Source organism: Zalophus californianus, chromosome 13 (assembly GCF_009762305.2).
Source record: "Zalophus californianus isolate mZalCal1 chromosome 13, mZalCal1.pri.v2, whole genome shotgun sequence".
Classification (NCBI taxonomy): domain Eukaryota; kingdom Metazoa; phylum Chordata; class Mammalia; order Carnivora; family Otariidae; genus Zalophus; species Zalophus californianus.
In genome coordinates, this window is record NC_045607.1 from 35,897,900 (window position 1) to 35,918,783 (window position 20,884).

The 20,884-nt window shown below is 37.4% G+C and overlaps 1 protein-coding gene across 4 annotated transcripts in view; it reads right to left on the reverse strand.

Moving 5' to 3' along the window:
• Nucleotides 1-20,884, reverse strand: part of RECK (reversion inducing cysteine rich protein with kazal motifs) — a 71,989-nt gene that overhangs the window by 47,432 nt on the left and 3,673 nt on the right. For 2 of the 4 annotated variants that reach the window (XM_027615538.1, XM_027615542.1), the window contains exons 2-6: nt 12,884-12,942; nt 10,142-10,216; nt 9,195-9,231; nt 6,341-6,426; nt 4,676-4,723 (exon numbers count right to left, since the gene is read on the reverse strand). In XM_027615538.1, the coding sequence (XP_027471339.1) occupies nt 4,676-4,723; nt 6,341-6,426; nt 9,195-9,231; nt 10,142-10,216; nt 12,884-12,942 (305 nt within the window). Of the gene's footprint in view, nt 1-3,354; nt 3,457-4,675; nt 4,724-6,340; nt 6,427-9,194; nt 9,232-10,141; nt 10,217-10,831; nt 10,866-12,883; nt 12,943-20,884 lie in introns of those variants that run through there. The other 2 variants (XM_027615539.1, XM_027615540.1) reach the window with 2 other exon arrangements.

The following is a 20,884-nucleotide window of genomic DNA, read 5'->3' on the forward strand; positions in this document are numbered from 1 at the left end:
ATAAATAAAATCTTAAAAAGAAAAAAAGTGTGATTCTGAAAAAATACTCATCAGTACTGAAGGAAGTACTCTTTCTTAGGTACGGGTCAGAAAGAGAGAACTGCAGAGCTGGGAGATCATTAGCTAAATCTCCCATCCATTGCAGAAATCCCTTCCACAATATGTGAATCCAGTAAGCCCTTGCTTGAACATATCCACTGAGAGGAAGTTAGATCCCTTTTTCCTGGAACATCTCATTCCAATAGTCTTATTCAACACAGGTAGGGTCCTCCTAATCGGTATCTGTATCCTTCTCTTCTAGGTCCCTAAAAAAGCAATTTCAAAATCCAGCTCTCCACTTTTTTCGACACTTTCTCTTTCATCAAGTTTTCTTTAACTCTCAAGGTTCAAGGGTTACTTCATGGTTGACTTGGGCATGATCTTTCTCCTCCTCTTTAGTCCTGTATTTCTACCTACCTCTGAGATATAGGTTGTTACATTTAAAAACACCTAACCCTGGGTGCCTGGGTGGCTCAGTCGGTTAAGCGACTGCCTTCGGCTCAGGTCATGATCCTGGAGTCCCGGGATCGAGTCCCACATCGGGCTCCCTGCTCAGCGGGGAGTCTGCTTCTCCCCCGACCGTCCCCCCTCTCATGCTCTCTCTCTCTCATTCTCTCTCTCAAATAAATAAATAAATAAAATCTTTAAAAAAAAAAAAAAAAAACACCTAACACTAATATCCCTCAATTTCTTTAAACTCCCTTTCCAACAGAGGGGCTGGGGAGAAAAAAATAAAAAAATAAACTCCCTTCCCAACATATATGCTATTGTGGCTGTGTATTTTCTCTAGTTCAAAAACTGAATAAAAGGGGTGCCTGGGTGGCTCAGTTGTCAAGCGTCTGCCTTCGGCTCGGGTCATGATCCCTGGGTCCTGGGATCGAGCCCCGCATCGGGCTCCCTGCTCTGCAGGAAGCCTGCTTCCCCCTCTCCCACTCCTCCTGCTTGTGTTCCCTCTCACTGTCCCTCTCTCTGTCAAAAAATAAATAAAATCTTTAAAAAACAACAACTGAATAATATGTTATTACTGTTTTCTACAATCTGTGTGTGTGTTTTAACTTAGTCACTTTGTATTTTCATCATTCTCATTTTCTTTTGCATCTCAAAAAAGATATTTTACAACTTCCTTTAAGGGTCCAGTATGGCAATTCTTCATTTTTGTTGTCTGAAAATACCTTTAATTTTCCCTTAGAAAATATTTTTACTGGATATGTCATTCTAGGTTGATAATTATTTTCTTTCAGAACAGTTTAGGTATCATTCCACTGTCTGATTTCCTCTGTTGCTACTGAGAAATCAGCTGTTAGTCTCCTTTGAAGGTAAGGTCTTTTCTTCCGGACTGCTTTTAAGATCTTGGCTATGAGGTGTGTCAGTAATGTATGGATATATATATATTTTTAATCCTGCTGGAGATTTGATGGGTTGTTTTTTTTTAAAGATTTTTTTATTTGACAGAGAGAGAGAGTACAAGCAGGGGGAGCGACAGGCAGAGGGAGAGGGAGAAGCAGGCTCCCCGCCGAGCAGGGAGCCCGATGCGGGGCTCGATCCCAGGACCCCGGGACCATGACCTGAGCCGATGGCAGACGCTTAACAGTCTGAGCCGTCCAGGCGCCCCAATGGGTCTTATTAAAGACCTCCGTCCCTCTGTCCCATACTCCCTTTCCTTCTCCCAGCATTCCAGTTTGAACACTTGATCTCCTACATCTCTTAAACTCCCTTTTAGTCTGTCCTTCTGTGCTGCTTATCCACAGAATTTCTTCAGTTCTACCTCCTAATTCGCTAATAATTTTTTTAATATTTTCCTGAACATTATCTACTACAGTCAATCCACCATTAACAAATCCTTTTGATGGATTCTGCCTTCAAATCTCTGATTTATTCCTTAATACTTGGTTCTATTGTTATCATCCTAGTTTGGGGCCTTACCTGCTTTTAGCTAAGTTAGAGGAGTCTGTGGGATCTAAAACTTAGCATGCATACAATTAAGGCTTTAGTTTTCTAAAATATGGAGTCGTTATGTTGCTCTCCTATTACAGAATTTCCATCATCTCCTTCTACTTAATGATGGGCTGAGCCCTAAAACATCATCTTTCCAAGATCTGGTCCCACGTTGTCTATCCAACTAAGCACAGATTCTCAGCCCCAAACAGGCCTATTTTCTTTCTGTCCCCTGCACAAGCCATGTGCATTTTTGCTAACATGTTTTTGATCCACAGTCTTTTTACCAAAGTATGCTAGTCCTTTCAGGCCTTTCTCCTTCATAAAGTTTCCCCTGATAAATCCCAACATGCTCACTCTGCTTTCTGATTTCCCTGAGCCCTCGTGTGTGCAGTATTTATTTTAATTCTTCACTCAGATACAATTCTTCAGTATTTGAAGTTAAGTTATAAATAGTCTTAGCTAGAATTCTAAGTTAGCTATAACTCCAAAGTTTATGCTTTCTATTATATAAAACTGCCTCTTACATTCAATAAATAATTGTTGATTTGCATGAGAAAAGGAAACATGCTATAAAATCAGACATAACAATGTTTTACAGTTAACTGCTTTATCTTAGCTTGGTTGGAACAAAATTTTTAAACTTTATTCATACAAGTAAATTTCTCAGGAAATCCCCTCAAAAGGGATTCTGCAGCAGGTTACCAGTAAAGATAAACATTAGCTCCTCCAAATGAAATTACTCACTTACTGAATATCTAATCAAACTGCATAAAACCATGCTGCAGGGTAAATGCTAACCCCTATAATTGTAAGCCTAAAGTAACAGCTTACACGTCTTGGAAGTTCACTCCAGGGATCGCTCCAGTGTTAAGGAAAGGATACTAAAAGCCTAGTTTTATAAATTATTCTTATGTTGATAAACAACCAGTCCAGTTAAACTAGGTTGTATTACACCATATTTACCCCATTCACTTTATAACCAATAGTCATCATCTTTGGACTACACTTCAACAATCATGAGAGTGAATGTTATTTGGGGTTTATAATGCAGAACCCTCCTTCAGCATTAAAGTGCTCTTGTCTCTCTTTTATTTCTAAATAATACATGAGAAGTCAGATTGAGCCTTGAATTATCTTAAATAACTTAGAGAGTCAGTTTTTAACAGATTTATATTACATATGTATATTTTTCATATATATCATACTACGTATATGTATTTTACATATATATTTTTATATATATATGTAAAAGAACACTCTTGGCATGTAGATTTTTGGAAAATAGTTGCTTAATTCTGGGCCAATAAAGGAGGACAGACTGGGAAAAGTAAACTATCCTTAGTATTTCTCTCATAGGACAGTGTTTATCTCTCTTACCTTTCCTGTCCCGTCCTTCATCAACACATACTGGCAGACTTCCTAGGGCAATGCAGAAATCCAGACAAGAGAAGGAAGCACACTAAAATAATGGAGGACAGGCTACAGGAGATGGACAGTGTCAGACATCATGTGGGAGAAAAGAAGGAATTATCACAGTTAGCCACTTTGTTCAAGAGAAACTAAAACTAGTTATTTCAAAGGTAGAGAGATAAGAAAAAAAAAAGATCTTTTATTTCTTTGCAGCAAGGCTCCTTTTATTAAGAACAGAGAAGAGTTGCAGTTAATTTGGAAATGTGTCTTCAGAGAAACAGATATAACTTAGCAAACAGTACAAAGGGACAAAAGATAAATAAGATTTTTCCACTTTAAAAATATTAATCAAGAGCTATAATTATAGACATTGAGAAAAGAAAAAAAGGCAGAACTATCATCTAGAAGCTGTTAAGAGAACGGTTCTATCTCTTCCAAGAGAATACAGACTATTAAAAGCAAGGAATCCCAATGTTCTAGATAAAAATGATGAATGAGGAATATGCCTGTAAGTACCTTTAACTGCACGGTCTCACACTATGAAGAACAATAATGTCACATTTAACTATGGAGTTCTAGAAACTGAAGAAAGTAGTCCAATGAGGAGCTTTTTCACATCAGGGACAATCTTCTGTACATATTTGCATGACATGAAATACCTCCTCTACCCCTGCCCTAGGAATTACCTCATCTAGAGACAGCGCTTGAAATACCACCATTGGGAAATAAGAGTCCTTTAGATTTAATACAGCCTTTGTAATTTAGTAATTTTTCCGCCAAATGCAAGAGCTAGGCAAGGTTGAAGCTACTCACACAGGCAGTGTGATTTTGTTTCTTTCAATTAGAGACAGTTTATAAAGAGGGATACCTGGATGGGTCAAGGTACAGGAAAAGAGGCAAAAAAGGATATGGAACCTAAGAAAAACTACTGTACGACCCTGGGTACAACCAGTTGCTATTATGAATACATTATAGGTTAAAGCCTCTGTATATGTGATTCAGGCATTTCTTAAAAAAATTTTTTTAACTTTAAGATTTTACTTTCTTAATTCATGTATAGCTAACAGGGCATTTCTTTAAAATTAATGCTCAATTTCAACAAGTCAATTAAAGTTGTGACATTTCTAAACAAGGTAAATGACAAGGCTATATTTTGTCAAGGCTATATTTTCTGCAAAGTAAAAGGCAATTTAATGTAAGAATGAATTCATTTTTAAATTTTAAGTGGTTTTATCAATTTTGATAATATCTGAATAGTCTATCCAAATTTGTTAAATAAAATGCATACCTCATATTCTTTTCTGCAAACTCTGGAGATATCATTTTTTGAAGATGCCTAAAAGATAACAAATTTCTCCATTAGTTTATTATACATGTTATTCAACACAGGACAAAAAGAACATAAATTAATATATGTTACTTGCTGGTATGGTATTCTTTATTTCATCAAGGAAAATCTTTTTTTTTTCTTTTTTTTTTTTTTAAAGATTTTACTTATTTATTTGAGAGAGAGAGAGAATGAGAGATAGCACGAGAGGGAGGAGGGTCAGAGGGAGAAGCAGACTCCCCGCTGAGCAGGGAGCCCGACGTGGGTCCCGATCCCGGAACTCCAGGATCATGACCTGAGCCGAAGGCAGTTGCTTAACCAACTGAGCCACCCAGGCGCCCTCATCAAGGAAAATCTTAAGCTCCAATACTTAAAAGTCCCTAAAATACAACAAACAAATTTCACGCAAGTTCTTTAAAACAAACAGCCCCAGAAACCTACTCAATATGCTAAAACTTCACTCTTTTATGGCTTTAATCTCACATAATAACAGGTCCTGTTGTTATTTCAGAAACTAGATGACTTTGAAAGAAATATAAATCAGAGAACTTTTTTGTTAGTTGAATTCCACTCTGTAGCAAATTTTCTTGTGAAGCTCTGCCAAGGCATTTATATTTTGCTTTTTCTTTAACCCTTTATATTCTAAATTCTCATACTGATTTATGAGTCAATCTCCTCAGAAAAGATCCACATGTAATGGAGTGGGCAACTAAAGAGGGAAGAGGCTATGCTAGGCAATTAACAAAAGTTATTTTTATGTAATTCTCTTTATGTCCCCCTAGACCCATTACAGTTCAAATCCTCTGCAACTCAGCTTCATCTCAATGACTGAAGAAAAACAGTAGATTGCTAGGCTGTATGCTACTCAAAGAGTTTTGCTCAGACTAAATAGTACAGTGGTCTGTATGAAAGTAAAGATGCCACCATGTCTCATGTACTCTGGTCCAGAGACCAGTCATTAAAAGAAGAAAATAAGAAAAGGCTTTCCAGCTCTGGTTTCCAGTCTAACTAAATTTCCCAGTTAAGTCTACTCTCACCAGTTGGGAGTATGAGCAGCTAGGAGGCCAGTCTTCCCACAGCACTCTGGGACCATTATGAAAATACACAGAGTGAGGAAGAACTCAGGGGCCTAACTTGAATTGGACTGGAGATCTATCCAATCAAAGAGAAGTCATAGTTCACTGTTGGAGTCATGCTCACCTTAGGAGCAGGGAAGGGTATAAGAACATGCTCAGGGTAAACCCATGATGAAAGAGAGAGGGAAAGATGAAAGCTAAATAAGCCAACTGTGTCATCTGCTCTCATCCAAGCATACTCTAAATTTATACAACCATTTGGAATCACTCAGCATTGACTAAGTATGACCACAGGCAGAGTACAAAAGGCTTCAGTTCCTATAATATTCTTTCCTCTCTCTTGCATGTCAGAGAGGAGAATAAGAAAAGGCTGAAGGTCTTACATGCAGCAGCCGTACCGAGAAAGCAGCAAGTCTAAAAGGAATTGGTCTATGCAAGAAATGCTAAATTTGCAGCTTTTATGGGCCATCTCTCCAAATGTATGAGGTGGGCAAAGTCTAAAACATACACACAGCTAATACTCAAACTGTACTCCATGCTGAAGTATTACCTGCTTGCATGCCTGTCGACACTCCAAGGTAATAGCCAGTTCACAGCAGCCTAAGCCAACCCAGCCATCAGACTTCTTAAACACACCTTAAAAAACAAAATGTTCAAATGTTTTGGTCATAAGCAGTAACAAACACAAATGGCATGCCAAATTGGTTCATGGATCTCACTAAAAGTCAAAGCAGGTGTCCACAGGAAAACTAGCTCAGATAACAGGGCCTCAAAATTATTAAGGCCTTCCTCTCACCCTTACTCCCAGTGCTGTCAGTCTTCTCAGAGCCCGCACAACATAATTATCAGGTGCTTTGTTTTTTCTTTCTTTTCTCTGCCCCCCCAAACTCTCTTTAGATCATTCTCACTCTTGGGTAGACAGCACCTCTAGAAGACACGCAGGTTAGGGAAAGCAAGGAGAGGCCTTCCTCACTTTTAGACTGTGAATCAGAGGCAAAGATTCCAATTTAACTTAACATGCAAACAAACAAAAAAGGGTACAAGGATTATTACATTTAAAATATTAAATACCTAGAATAGCATTAAACCCATGATACTGTTTAGAAACTGATACTTAGTGAACAGACAGGGCAGAAAGGAACATTTCCTGTGGGCAAGAACTGACTTTGATGAGTACACTTAATTATGGGGCAAAATGACTATTCTGTTTCAATTTATAGACAGCAGCTATTTCTCCAGCCAAATTACGGTAATATCAAAAGGTGATGCAATTATAAAAAGTGTCCTAATGAATTTTTTTACATTCATTTTTGCAAGTATAAATGTCAATGAATGACTCCTAGGATAATATTAGGAGCCACAAGTAACAATTATAAAAAGAGGAAGGACATACGCTCATAGGCATATAGCACATTCCTCCTGATCTCTTTTCAGAAATACTTTAAGCTGCTTCCATGTAATACATACATCTGCAAAATCACATCTAAATTATCATTATTTACATTTGAAAAAAGTGTCAAGAATTTAATGCAATAGGTAACATAGTTCTCCAAATGAAACTAGGACTTAATATAACAAATAGAAGCATTCTGCTAAAAAAAAAAAGTAAACAAATGGCCTGCAGACAAAGCTCTCAAAATTATAAACCACCCCAACTGTTAAAACTGGCTAGAAATACTGCATATCATAAGCTTCTGTATTCCTACATGTTTTAATGGTACAAAGGGTAATAGACTTCCATCTAACCCTTTGTCTAGTATAGTTTCCTCTAAATCTCTGCTGCTTACTATTCAGAATCACTCACGTTTTCTAAATTATTTTGAATGGAATCAATGTAGGTCATAAATTTTGTGAACTTCTATACTATAATACAGTATATTGCTGTTTCCATACACCTAGTGGCCTCCTAGAAACTATTACTGTCCAACAAGGGTTTACAGTATTATGTACAAAGCACTCCATTAGGTATTATGTGGGTTATGAAATAGATAAAATATATGATTTATCCCATTATGGAGATCACATATGGAGATACCTCTAACAAAGATATAAATTATATATAAATAATTCCAGGACATTAGGTAGAGGGATAATTGGGAGAATAAGCAAGGATATGGGTAATTCCAAGAAGGAAAATAGACCAATTTGTTTGAAATACAAACTTCAAACAGTGTGAAAGCCTTTAGAGTTCAGAAATACATAAAATATACTTCCTTTATACTTATACTTCCTTTTTTTAACCAGGACTGGAAGCTTTAATCCTGGAAGACTATGAATGCCAGGTTAGGGAGTTTGGGCTTTATTCTAATGGAAGTGGATATCCCCCCTGAAGGGTTTTTTTGTTTTTTTTGTTTTTGTTTTTGTTTTTAAGGAGCTGGGGAGGACAGCTGTGATATGTTGAAAGACCAGCTACAAGGTTGTTACAATATTCTATTCCCAGAGAATAATAATAATGGCCTGAACTAGGAGTAGAGAGAACAGCTCCAAGATTTTACAAGGAGAGAGTCGATGGAGCTAAAAAGAAAAAGCAATCAAAGATAACTTGAGGGATTCTGGTCTAGTGTCATTCACAAGACAGGCACTTATGAGTTTGGTTTTATTTATTTTTTTAAAAAAGATTTTATTTATTTGACAGAGAGAGAGAGACAGCGAGAGACGGAATACAAGTAAGGAGAGTGGGAGAGGGAGAAGCAGGCTTCCCGCTGAGCAGGGAGCCTGATGCGGGGCTCAATCCCAGGACCCTGGGACCATGACCTGAGCCAAAGGCAGACGCTTAACAACTGAGCCACCCAGGCACCCAATGAGTTTGGTTAAATTCATACTTCAGTTGTCACCAGGATGCAGAGAACCATCCTGGTGACGTGTCTAGAAATCGTGAGTGACAACTTAGATTTGAAGGCTATCTTCCCAGTGCTGACTAGTTAACAGTTCTGGGAAGGAAAGCGATTACCAGAGTAAGTGTGGAGAGAGAAAAGAGGACCATGCACAGGAATAACCAAGGTCCTTCTTGGGGGGAGGGGGTGGCAAAGAGGGAAGGTACGAGAGGATAAGGTCATGCATGAGGCTAAGGTGGAGTCATAAGGAGGTAAGGTTCACAATATCAGGTGCTGCAGGGCAGTCAAAGGGAATAAGTACTGAGAAAAGGCCATAAGATTTAGGTACCATGAGATCCTGGTGCTCTTTCAAAGACCAGTTTCACTAGAATGGAAGAAGTAGAGACAAGAGTACAGTTAATGATTGAGTGAATGAGAATAAACTATACATTTGAAAATCTGGGTGCCTACAAGAAAGAGAAGATAGGAACTCAAGGGGATACATTAAGTTACAGGACTATGACACAGATTTTACAATCACAAAGTAAGTTTTTAAAGATAAAATGCTAAATGTTACACTTCTTTGCTTACCTGGCAAAGATGAATTCATACAACTCCAAATTTCAACCTAAAATTGGAATCACCAAAAGGCTTTTATATAACCAGTTCCAAAATATGACAATTTATATAGAAATTATATACAGCTAATTTGATTATGTTTGTCTCTATATAGTCAGTGTTCTAAGACCACATGAGTATCAAGCAGCTATTCAGGGAAGAAAAAATAAAACTGAGTGCAAAAATATTGCTTGCTCTCTTCCCATCTTCCCATCTGAGAGCACTAACAATGAGTCTGGGTACTCAGGATGCTTACTGGAATCACTGTTTCTAAGCACAAAGAAGTGTCTGTAGAGCAAGTAAAGGCAAATGTGTCAGTCAGAATTGTTTAACTTTTCCTCCCTCACATAAAGCAAGCCACCACATCTAAAAAGTCGGTCTCATGTAAGCTCATATTCCGTAGCCTGGCCCACCAGTGTCCCAAACACTGAGGATGGCCCAAGCACTGGAGACATTTTAAGTTACATGATTCAGAGAGGCAAGCCATATATCTATAGTACACCAAAAAATGGGAAGATAGGAATAATGAGAAATCACACATTTCCCCTTACCCCAAATTTAACTTTTCAAATTCAAAATAAATGTAAGATTACAGTTATTATGGTTTTCATAAAATTATCAAAATAATGAATAAAATTCCAAATTCCAGCTAAACGGTTATAATGAAATTTAAAGACTGTAATACATTTATATTTAATATTATTTTTATACCTATATCATGGGATAAACAATAAAAGATCAAAGATAATATTCTACCAGCAATTTGTGTGATCTTTTTAAAATACCTAGTTAAATCTAACATTTTAATTTGATCACAAACTCAAATCATTTTGAACATTTTCCTGAATCTAGAAGTTAGCTCATTAGTAGATGGCTTCATTTAGACAAAAGCTTCCATAGTTAAGTTAAACAAGACCTACCATTGTTTCAGGGCAATAATCTGGGGCTCGCTGTAACAGATGCTTTAGTCGGGACTCACTTTTTGAGGAGAATATCTGGCAAAAAAAAAAAAAAGTTTTTGTGGCATTTAGAATTAGAAATAAGAAGAGGTAAAATTTGTTGTCTTCTATACTTATCAGTCGCCTAGAATATTTTCCAACTTCCTTTTATAAATGGAAAACCTTTGGAAAGATCTAAATTAAGCTGAGGTAACATCTCTTAAACGGTTTGTTAGTTTGGCAAATAACCAACAAAGTCCACATATGCAAGTCTAGACCCTTTTCTAATGACCAAAAATGGAAAAAAAAAACACGCTACCAAATCTGTTAGAGGACAAAGGAGAAAAAGAAAGAAAACAGAAAAGAAAAAAAGATAAGTTTATTCTAAACTGTTCTACAAACTACTTTTAGTCAACTGACAACAATGTAAAACAGATTATGTCATACCCTTGATATTAGTGAAGAACAAATCTGTGGATAGCATTATGGCATAAGCTTCCATAAAATACCAATAGAGACAAAGCCATTTTTAATAAAGATGCTGAGGAGCTGACAAGTTCATTCACCAGGCTAACTGGCTCTCTTCCAAATAGAATTTTAATTAATGCAATTACAATTTGATGTCTCAGTAAATTATAAGCCATTATATATGAGATAGAACTTCATGGTTACCTGCAAATAGTCAAGACTGTGAAATCCATGAATGCTAAGGACAACGAAAAAGGATTTATCTCCAGTTAGTTTTAGTAGCCATTTTTTCTCCCAAACTACCAACTATTGTTAATAAGTGACGAGAGCTAGAATATCACCATTTTGCAACCACTAGAATTAATACATTTAGGTAATTATCAATAATGACTATAATGTTAATTATAGCCATAAAAGAGACAGACACAATAATGTTATGAGTAAGACCTGCTGAACAAACAAAACGAAAATAAAGCAAAACCTAACCTGAATCTGATCAAGCCTCTCGACCTGTCTCATTAGGTTACTGTTAGCCATGTGTGGCTATCTAAATTTAAACTTAAATCAATTAAGATTAAATAAAATTTAAAATTCAGTTCCTCAAACTCTTTCTCTTTCTCCTTAACCTCTCTAAACACATTTCAAATGTTCACTTGGCACATGTAGCTAGTGGCTACCATACTGGATCACACAGATACAGAATATTTTCATCACTGCAGAAAGCGCTATTGGATAGCTCCACTCTAAATCTACCTACCAATTACTAAGAAATATAGAGGAAAGGGGAATATATTAAATGATACCATGGAGTTGCAAATAGCATAATTCAGATTGTGAGAAACCCTACAGGGTAAATGACCAGATTTATTCATCAAATAAGCAAAGTCAGGAAAGCAGTGCTTCAGCTCCCTTATGATGACACCATCTAGGAGCCATTTTTGCTTTTAAAAGCTGTTGTTCTTACAATAAATTTGCAGAAAACTTAGTTTGCCATAGTGTTTTGACATGAATTCATGTACTTAGATGAGCTGAGTCACTGTTTTGTTTTATAATTAAAGAGTATCTTGCAAAATCTTTCTAAATTCATAATATTGTTTGAGAGACGCCTGGGTGGTTCAGTTGGTCAAGCGGCTAACTCTTGGTTTTGGCTCAGGTTGTGATCTCAGGGTTGTGGGATCCAGCCCCTAACCTAGCATCACACTCACACTCAGCAAGACGTCTGCTCATCCCTCCCCTTCTGCCCCTCCTCCCCGCCCTGCTCCCCCCCACTCCACCCCACCTCCGCTTGTGCACACATAGGCTCTCTCTCTCTCTCAAATAAATAAATACAATCTTTAAAAATAAATAAATAAATTCATAATATTGTTTGAGAGAAGTTTTAATTCCAATTAGGTAGCTCTCTAAATTTTAGGAAGTGACAAAAATCCACATTACTGAAAACTCTTCAAAAGATACTTGAGGCCATTTGTTCTCAAGTGCCAAGGCCAGAACTGCACAACCAGGATGAGGAAAGAAGGTTAAGACTTTATATAAACAGGTATTGTGTCTCGGTGGAACTTGACTTAAAAGGCTCAATCAGAAAAATTCAAACCTACAGAAGTTTCAAGAACACTCACACAGTCTTCATCTAGTTACTCATTATTAAAATTTTGCAACATTTAATTCTCTCTACATATAGAGATATTATTGTTATTTTGATGAAACATTTTAGAATTCATTACAGACATGATCATTCATTCCAAATCCCAGCATGTATCTCCCAAGAACAAGGACACTGTCCTATGTCACCACAATACAATCACCAAATTTAGGATCATAGCACTGATTATTATAGTTCATATTCAAATTTCACCACTTTCTTCCAATAATGTCCTTTATAGCAACCTTTTTTAATTCCAGGATCCAATCCAAGATTGTATATTGCATTTAGTTGTCATATCTCTGTAGTTCCCTTTAATCTGCAAGTTTCTTAACCCTGACAACTTTGAAGAATACAGGCTGTTGTTTGAGGAATATCCCTCAATCTTGGTTTGCCCTATTTTTTCCTCATGATTCAGGTTATGTATTTTTGACAGGAATGCTACTTACAATGCTGTGCTTCTTTTCAGTGCATTATGTCAGCAGACACATATTAATTTGTTTCATTATTGGTGATGTGAACTGTGATGATTTGGTTAAGGTGCTGTCCAGATTTGTCCAAAACAATTATACTTAATAAACAGTTACATAACCTCAACAATTATTATGTAAGCTTACCTGTTCACATACATCATGGCACATCTGGTTATCCTTTGAATGATTACAACACAGTGCACCTAGGAGCAAAAATAAACACCAGATGTTACCCACTGTTATATAAACAAGATGATTAAACTAAATCAGATGGCTATACAAAATATTTATTCAACAGATTATTATTATTCATTTTAACTCAACAAACTTTTACAAACTGAGGACAGTGTTGTCTGAGCACATGGTCCCTGCCCTCAATAGTGGAGACTGTCATGTGTACTTTCTATGTACCAGAATTTTACTAAGTTTTCTTTAAGCATTATCTCATTCAATCCTTATAATTACCCTATAGGCTATATTCTATTATTGTACCTATAATGTATGACTAAGTGATAAAAAGGCAATGAATTTTGTTTTGGACATGTTAAATTTAAGGTTCCTATAGGACATCCAGATGGAATAGCAGTAAAGTCAGAAATCTAAGCCTGGATTGCAGGTAAAGCCAAGCTGAAAGATCCAAGTTGAAAGTCATCAGCATAAAGGAGATATATGGAAACAAAAGACATTGCCTAGGGAGAGTTTCTAGTAAGAAGTCATCACAGCATCAAATTCTAAAGAACACCAAATCTGAGACATGGGAAGAAACAAAAGACACTGAGATGAAACAGTCAGATAGGTAGGTCAGCCTCGAGAGAGTAGCATTACAGAAGAGGGAATACTTAGTGGCATGTACCAAAACATACAGGTTAGATTGAAGACTCAAAAAAAGGAAATGGATTTACTAAATAGGAGGCCACTTGGTAACCTTCACAGGGTACTTTCTGTGGAGCTAGAAGTAGATGATATTAAGGAGTAAACCAGAGGTGAGGAAGTATAAACAACAAACATTGGCTCTCAGTAAGTCTGGCAGAAATGGGAGGGAAGGGGCACCCGGGTGGTGCAGTCAGTTAAGGGTCCAACTCTTGATTTCTGCTCAGGTAATGATCTCAGGGATTCAGTCCCTGAGCAGGACTCCATGCTCAGCAGGGGGTCTTCTTGGGATTCTCTCTCTCTGTCTCTCTCCCCCTCTCCCCCACTCTGCCCCTCCCCTGCTCTCTCTCTCTCAAATAAATAAATCTTAGAAAAAAAAAATGGGAGGGGAAAAAAAGAGCAGTGGTTACGGAAGGAAGGATGCAGGATCAAGGGAAGGAAAAATCCTCCATTTGCAGTTGGCCTTTGTCCCTGATTCCTGGGAGGAAGACTCTAATCCTTGGAATTTCTAGAGTAAGAGGTGTATCTTTGTTATGCTAATGAAGTGACACCCCGCCTCCAACCTCCCAGATAGCTTCAGGATGGGGACTGGCATGCCAGACAGACCAGCCCTTTGATTAGAAGGTTAGAAGGTTGGGACTTTGAGCTCCATGATAGCAGTCCAACCTCTAGCAAGACAGAGGGATGAAGATCAAGTTCAACCCATATGGCCAATAATCAAATCAATCATGTCTATGTGATGAATTCCCAATGAACACTAGATACCGAAGCTCAGTGGACCTTTCCTAGTTGGTGAAGACACTGATGTGCCAGGAGGGTGATTGATACACATTGATTCCGTGAGGAGAAGACACAAAAGCTCTGCATTTCCTCCCAGACCTCACCCTGTGTGTCTCTTCATTTGGCTGGTCCTGATTTGTATCCTTTATAATAAAACTGTAATCATAACTAGAGGGCTTCCCTGAGCTCTATGCATCATTCTAGTGAATTACTGATTTTGAGGTGGTCGTGAGAAGCCTGGATTTATAGCCAGTTGTTCAAAAGTGTGGGCGGCCTGGGGACTGCCTAAGTGTGGCTGGTGTCTGGGGTAAGTGCTGTCTTGTTGAGGACCATGCCCTTTAACTTGTGGAGTCTGTTCTAACTCTGGGTGGTTAGTGCCAGAACTGAACTTCCATACCACACAGTTGTGGTTGAAACAGAATATTGGAGAAATGAGGTGACTGCTGGAAAGGGATACGGGTTTAAGAAAAGGCACTGAGGGGCGCCTGGGTGGCTCAGTCAGTTAAGTATCTGCCTTCGGCTCAGGTCATGATCCTGGGGTCCTGGGATTGAGTCCCGCATCGGGCTCCCTGCTCGGTGGGGAGTCTGCTTCTCCTTCTCCCTCTGCCCTTCCTCGTGCTCTCAAATAAATAAAATCTTAAAAAAGAAAGAAAGAAAGAAAAGGCATCGAGTTTGGGGCAAGGGATGCAAGCGATGCAACAGTGAATAAATGTTATGTTCTCTGACTTTATCAGGTTACAGTCTGATGGTAAAACGAAGTCTAGACAAGAGGAAAGGATATAAGGACACTAATAAATTATGAGGGAAGTTGATGGCCTCCATTTTCTCAGTGAAACACAGATTAGGTCTGAAAACAAAAAGGGCTGAGATGCAGTTGGGGACTTGAGGTGAAACTGTAGAAGTGTGGAGCAGTCACTTTGGAGAACAGAGAAAGTAGGCAACTATAAAGGCGTTTCTCAAACTTGTATTCTATTCACAAGTTGTTAATATCTACCCCTCAGGAAAAAACATTTCATGTTTAAATGAACTGGGAAATGAAGGATTAAAAAAAGTTAAAGAGAATTCCTTATTGCAGGACTTCACAAAGCCTTTAATATGTTTATACATTACTAATCTCCCAAAAAGAGATCTAAGTAGACAGACTTCTCAGAGCAGAGAACACTTTTCTCATGCCACTTACTAACATTTCAGAATGCCAGTTTGGGAAACATCAAATTAGAGAAAAGGAAAAACATTGCCAAGTGGCATTACAGGCCGAGAAACGCATGAATGGGCTATAGAAATAAACAGCAGGGAGATGTTATTATTCTAGAGTGTACCTGACTGGAAAAAAGATACAGCTGGGTTGATCGGAGGCTGTCAAGAGACAAGATGAAAATATTACATTTCAGGCAGCTGGATCTGATACAATGGTTTAAAATATAAAAAATTTGCAACATAATCTCTTCAAATGCAATCTATATAATTTCAGTACACAAATTAGGTGAAGGCAGAGCTTTTTTGATTGAAGGTAGGATTTGTATTGGGGGAAAATGAATGAATAGATGAATAAACGAAGAGCTCTTTAGATCTCACCAACAAGCCTTCTACATTCAAAACTGGAAATTCTTCTCCATAAAACAGGGTATAAGTGGGGCAATCACTCATGAGGCTTTCTCAGAATCCCTTCTCCTCTGCCGTGCCACATCATGCTCCCCCCCATCTTCTAAGATTCGAGTTATGTCCCCAGTCTCATTACTCATTAGAATGAGAAGGGCAGATAGGAAAAAGAAAAACAAAACAAAACCAAAAAAAGGCTCTCTTGTGTAATAATTGATGTGCTCTTTTGAAGTGCTGAAGAAGTTGCCACTTTCTACTATCCTCTAACACAAAGGTCATTTGAGGGCAAAAAATCTGGCTGATCATGAGCAAAGATAACTCAGGATAACATATGGTCCCAATAAGTACAAGCTTAGCAAAAAGTAAACAATCAGGCAGACAAGAGTCTGATTTGGGCCTAGGGATTTTTGAAAAACAGTTTCTTGGAGCAAAGGTCTATTTAGAACAGAAACAAAATGTGTTATAATTAAAAGTCCAATAACAATAGAAAGTTTTATTAAAAGTATAAATATAAAAGCCCATTTTTTCCTATTTAATAGTTAAGGTCAAATTTACAATGTAGTGACCCCTGAAGTTAGACTTTTAAAATAATTCTTTTTTTCATTAAGAAACCCAAAAGTTTGGAAAATAAGAAGAAAAATGATCTATACTCCCACTGTCTTGCCGGAACCTATGTTGACATTTTGACTTCCTTCTAGTCTTTCCAAAAGCCTTCTGATAACTCTGACAATACGTGATTACAGAGGGCAGCCCAGAGTCTTCTGGTAATAACTCCCTTCCCCCTCCTAATGGAGCATTCCTCTCTAATAGTACATTTCCTCCCTTGAGAGGGCTGCCACACTCCATGAACAGGCTAGGGGACCTATGTATGTTCCATCAAATTTTCCATACCCTATCCTTAACCTTAGCCATTATTATATTGGTGTACATTTTTCTTCCTTTGAAACAACAAAACTTTTTAGAATCTTTAACACATATTTTTCAAGAAATAAAAGTCTACAAATAGACATCAATTCATATGACTTCATTAAGAATGGGGAGAAGGGATTCAAATGCAATTAATGTGGCAACTAAAGGTCTTTGTCTTTTTTAGAGCTATTAAAATGAATTAATTGGGTCATTTAACAATTAGAGTGCAAAAAACTCTCCAAGGCCTAATGTTTTTACAGAAGACAATTAATTCTAGAAATGTTTTGTTTTTATAATTTGATTCTAATCTAATTTCTTGTTCTTCAAGAAAAATAGTTTAAAACACTGCTTACTCTCAAGAAATGGAATAGAACAGATAAACGTAAATTATTTAAAAATAAAACTTGATATTGACATGATGAAAATAAAAAGCTCAGGTGTTATCTTCATTAAAGACATAAGGATGAGTGTCATATTTTGCACCCTATTCCAAGAGTCTATAATTATAAAATTAATAAAAACCAAAGAGATTGCTAAAAGCCATGTATATTGGCTTTAAGAAGGTATTAGTGGAACCTAGAAATATGCAAGCAGAATTACCCAATAATTAGAAACATCAAGGACTAACAGTTTGGGCCACATGTGTACTAAAGATAGGCAAGTAAGCAGGAAGCACATGCTCCAGCCACAAGGGAAAAATGCAACTTCTAAGACCAACCAGCACGTAAGAAAACAAATACCCTAATCTAAAACTAAAATATTCATAGAATTATAGGATTTTTGAAGTTAAAAGGAATTTTGCCACAGAAACCTCCTAAAAGCTAAAATTCAATTTAGTTAATGAAAAGCCATTCTTGCTTTCTTTTCTAAAGAAAATAAAGATTCCCCCTAATTAATGTCTTCCTAAAGATTTACTAAAACAGAATATGTATATCCCACACTGTTGAGGAGGAAAAAAACTAAATCTGAGCTGATACTGGAAAAGGTCATTCTAAATGAAAAAGATGTCTTAATAATAAAAAATTGATCTTACTTTTAATCACATTTTTATTTTCAAAACAGCCTGGAAATTGACACTTTTAAAACATTTAAATGACAACTACATCTTCAACTTAAAAGTCCTCATTCTTGCAACTGTTACATTTATTCTTTTAAAAATACTTGGTGTTGGGGCCCTGGGTGGCTCAGTCGTTACACGTTTGCCTTCGGCTCAGGTCATGATCCCAGGGTCCTGGGATGGAGCCCCACATGGGGCTCCCTGCTCAGCGGGAAGCCTGCTTCTCCCTCTCCCACTCCCCCTGCTTGTGTTCCCTCTCTCGCTGTCAAATAAATAAATAAAATCTTAAAAAAAAATACATGGTGTTTGTGTTTGTATTACAAAATATATCATCAGCTAAGGAAGAGCCACAAAACAGTAAAGTGACTACCCATATACCCACTACCTGGGTTCAACATTGCTAACATTTCATCATATTGCTTTATTTATCTATCTAGACAGATGTATTTTTTTTTTCTGAATCATTGGCAAATTACAGATATCCTTCTCCATTGCTTGCCTTATACTACAGTGCCAAAACAGCCAATTATATTCATTTGATTCTATTACCAAAATGACTGCCAGATAGACCCTTCATAATGTCACTCTTCTAATAAAGGGGGTTTCCAAGTCTTGTAACTTTACCTTCCCTGACCTTCTATTATTTTTTAACAAGGAAAGTCTACAGTTACCTTGAACACAGCCTTCTGACAGAAATGTTTAGTGCCCTTTCCCTGCTGACCTAAATCCAGGATATCTTTCAAGGCTTAAATCCCACCTCAACTCTTAGTAAGAATTTCTTCTCCAATAACTCTAAGCCCTATTAATTTTTTGGTTATTGAAGGCCCTGATATTCTAGTCAGAACTGGCAACTTTAACAATTAAATCTTCTCTAATCACTTCATGTGTGTACTTAGGGTATTCCCAGTTTGACTGTAAACTTCTTGTATCCATTTAACATACTGCTCAGCTCAAAAAATGATATTCATTGGTTAATAAGTAATAATTTCCTAATTATACAATGATTTTTATCAGAAAAAAAGTACAAAAAGTTGTATTTCTCCCACTGGGACACTTCAGTACCACATTTCATTTGGTGACCAACCCATAATTTAGCAACATATGAGGTTTTGGCCTAAGTCAAAAGATAAATTGGACCCAATCATATATTCAGGCACAGAAGTGTGCAGCTAGGTGGTGGTGGACCCTGGAAACATAAGGTCAAGAAGAGCTGTGGCTAGGGAAGCTGAAGTTTCATGGTAGCCCAGAAATGATGAGTAAAAAGAGGAAGCTGATTGGTGGAGAGTGGGAAATGCAAGAGATGCACAGAGAAGTTATGGAAGGTAGAGACAGACTATCTCTAACAGTAATTTTGGCTCCTGGCAGCTTTCTGGTTCCCACAGCAGTCCCTGAGTCTGCTTTGCTGAATTTCCTACCTTTGGATTTCTATGTGCTTCCCTGTTAGATGTTACATACTAGCCCCCTAATCCTGAGCTACCTTGGTTTCTGTTCCCTTAGGGGGTCAAAAGAGCCATAACCTAGACATTCATCATTCTGAAACAACTAAAGCAAATGACTCTTGTAAGGTCCTCCCCAAAGAGGCTAACAGCCAGTATTTTTGCTTTGTCTATTCTACACTGTAGGCCCCCCATCTATAAAACAAGGAATCTAAAAGTATAAATGTCTGGCACCCAGTGGTATATTCCATGATCAGATAGTTTCTCTTTATACTCACTTTTCTTGACATCTTTTTCATGTTATTTGCGTGCTTTACAGCATCCATCGTATTATGTGCCATATACTGAACTAAATCACATTTTTCCTCAGATATATTCTTCATATTTAGAATATAAATGGATATGTACTAATACAACCACATAATGTTAGCAATGAAGATATATATATGATACTTAATGTCTGAATTTCCTACTAAATAAAAAACCCCATGAAAGCAGAGACCATGTCTGTTTTTGCTTACCCCTTTATACCTTGCACCTATCACAGTATCTGGCACTATTAACAGCTTAACAAATATTTGCTGAATGGATTACTGACAGGTATGAAATGGACCTAGAGCAGTTATCACTAATACCCATCTTAAACATACACAAAAATGGAACTTTTGATGCTCTTCTTGGCTCACCTTGCCAACCTTCCTCCAATCTGTGCTCCTCCCCATCTTCCAGACTTCAGTAAATGGCATTTTTTACTAAACTGCCCAAGGTAAAAATCTACAAGTAATCTTTAATTTCTCCTTCCCTCACTTCCCACATCTGATCCATCAGTGGTATCCTGAATCTCTCCTCTTTTATCTCCACCACCACTCTATCTCCTGCTTCGCCTACTCCAGAGGGCTTCTTCCAGTCGACCTGCTGTTACTCCTACTCCACTACAATCACTTTTTTTCATTCAGCAGCCAGAGTGATCTAAAATATAAATCAAAGCTTACATCTCTTACATAATAGTCTATTGGTTTCTTTCTGCACAAGGAATAAAATTCATAATCCTCATGTGGCTTTTTGCAAGGCGCAGTACTGTTAGCCCTAGCCCACTCTCCTGCTCACTATGTTACAACCATACTGGTTCCTTCTTGCCTTTGGGCCTCTGCACTTTCTGGTCCCTATTCCCGTCTTAGACCTGCAGTCTTCAGATTTTGTTTCTGAACTTTATCTTCCCAAAGAGGCCTCTCTTGTCATCACTATGTAAAGAACCCCCCCTCCCCACCCACAATTCTGTTATCAGCTGGTTTCCTTCACAGCATACTTATCACTATCAAAAATCATTTTATTTATCTGTTTATTGTCTATCTTTCCTCTGGTAGAATGTAAGCTCCTTGAGAGAAGCAATCCTGTACTTAGAACAGTGCCTGACATCTAGCAAGCACTCAATACTTTTTTTTGAATAAACAAACCTCTGTGGGATGTTTTGCTCTTTAAAAACCACATTTAAAT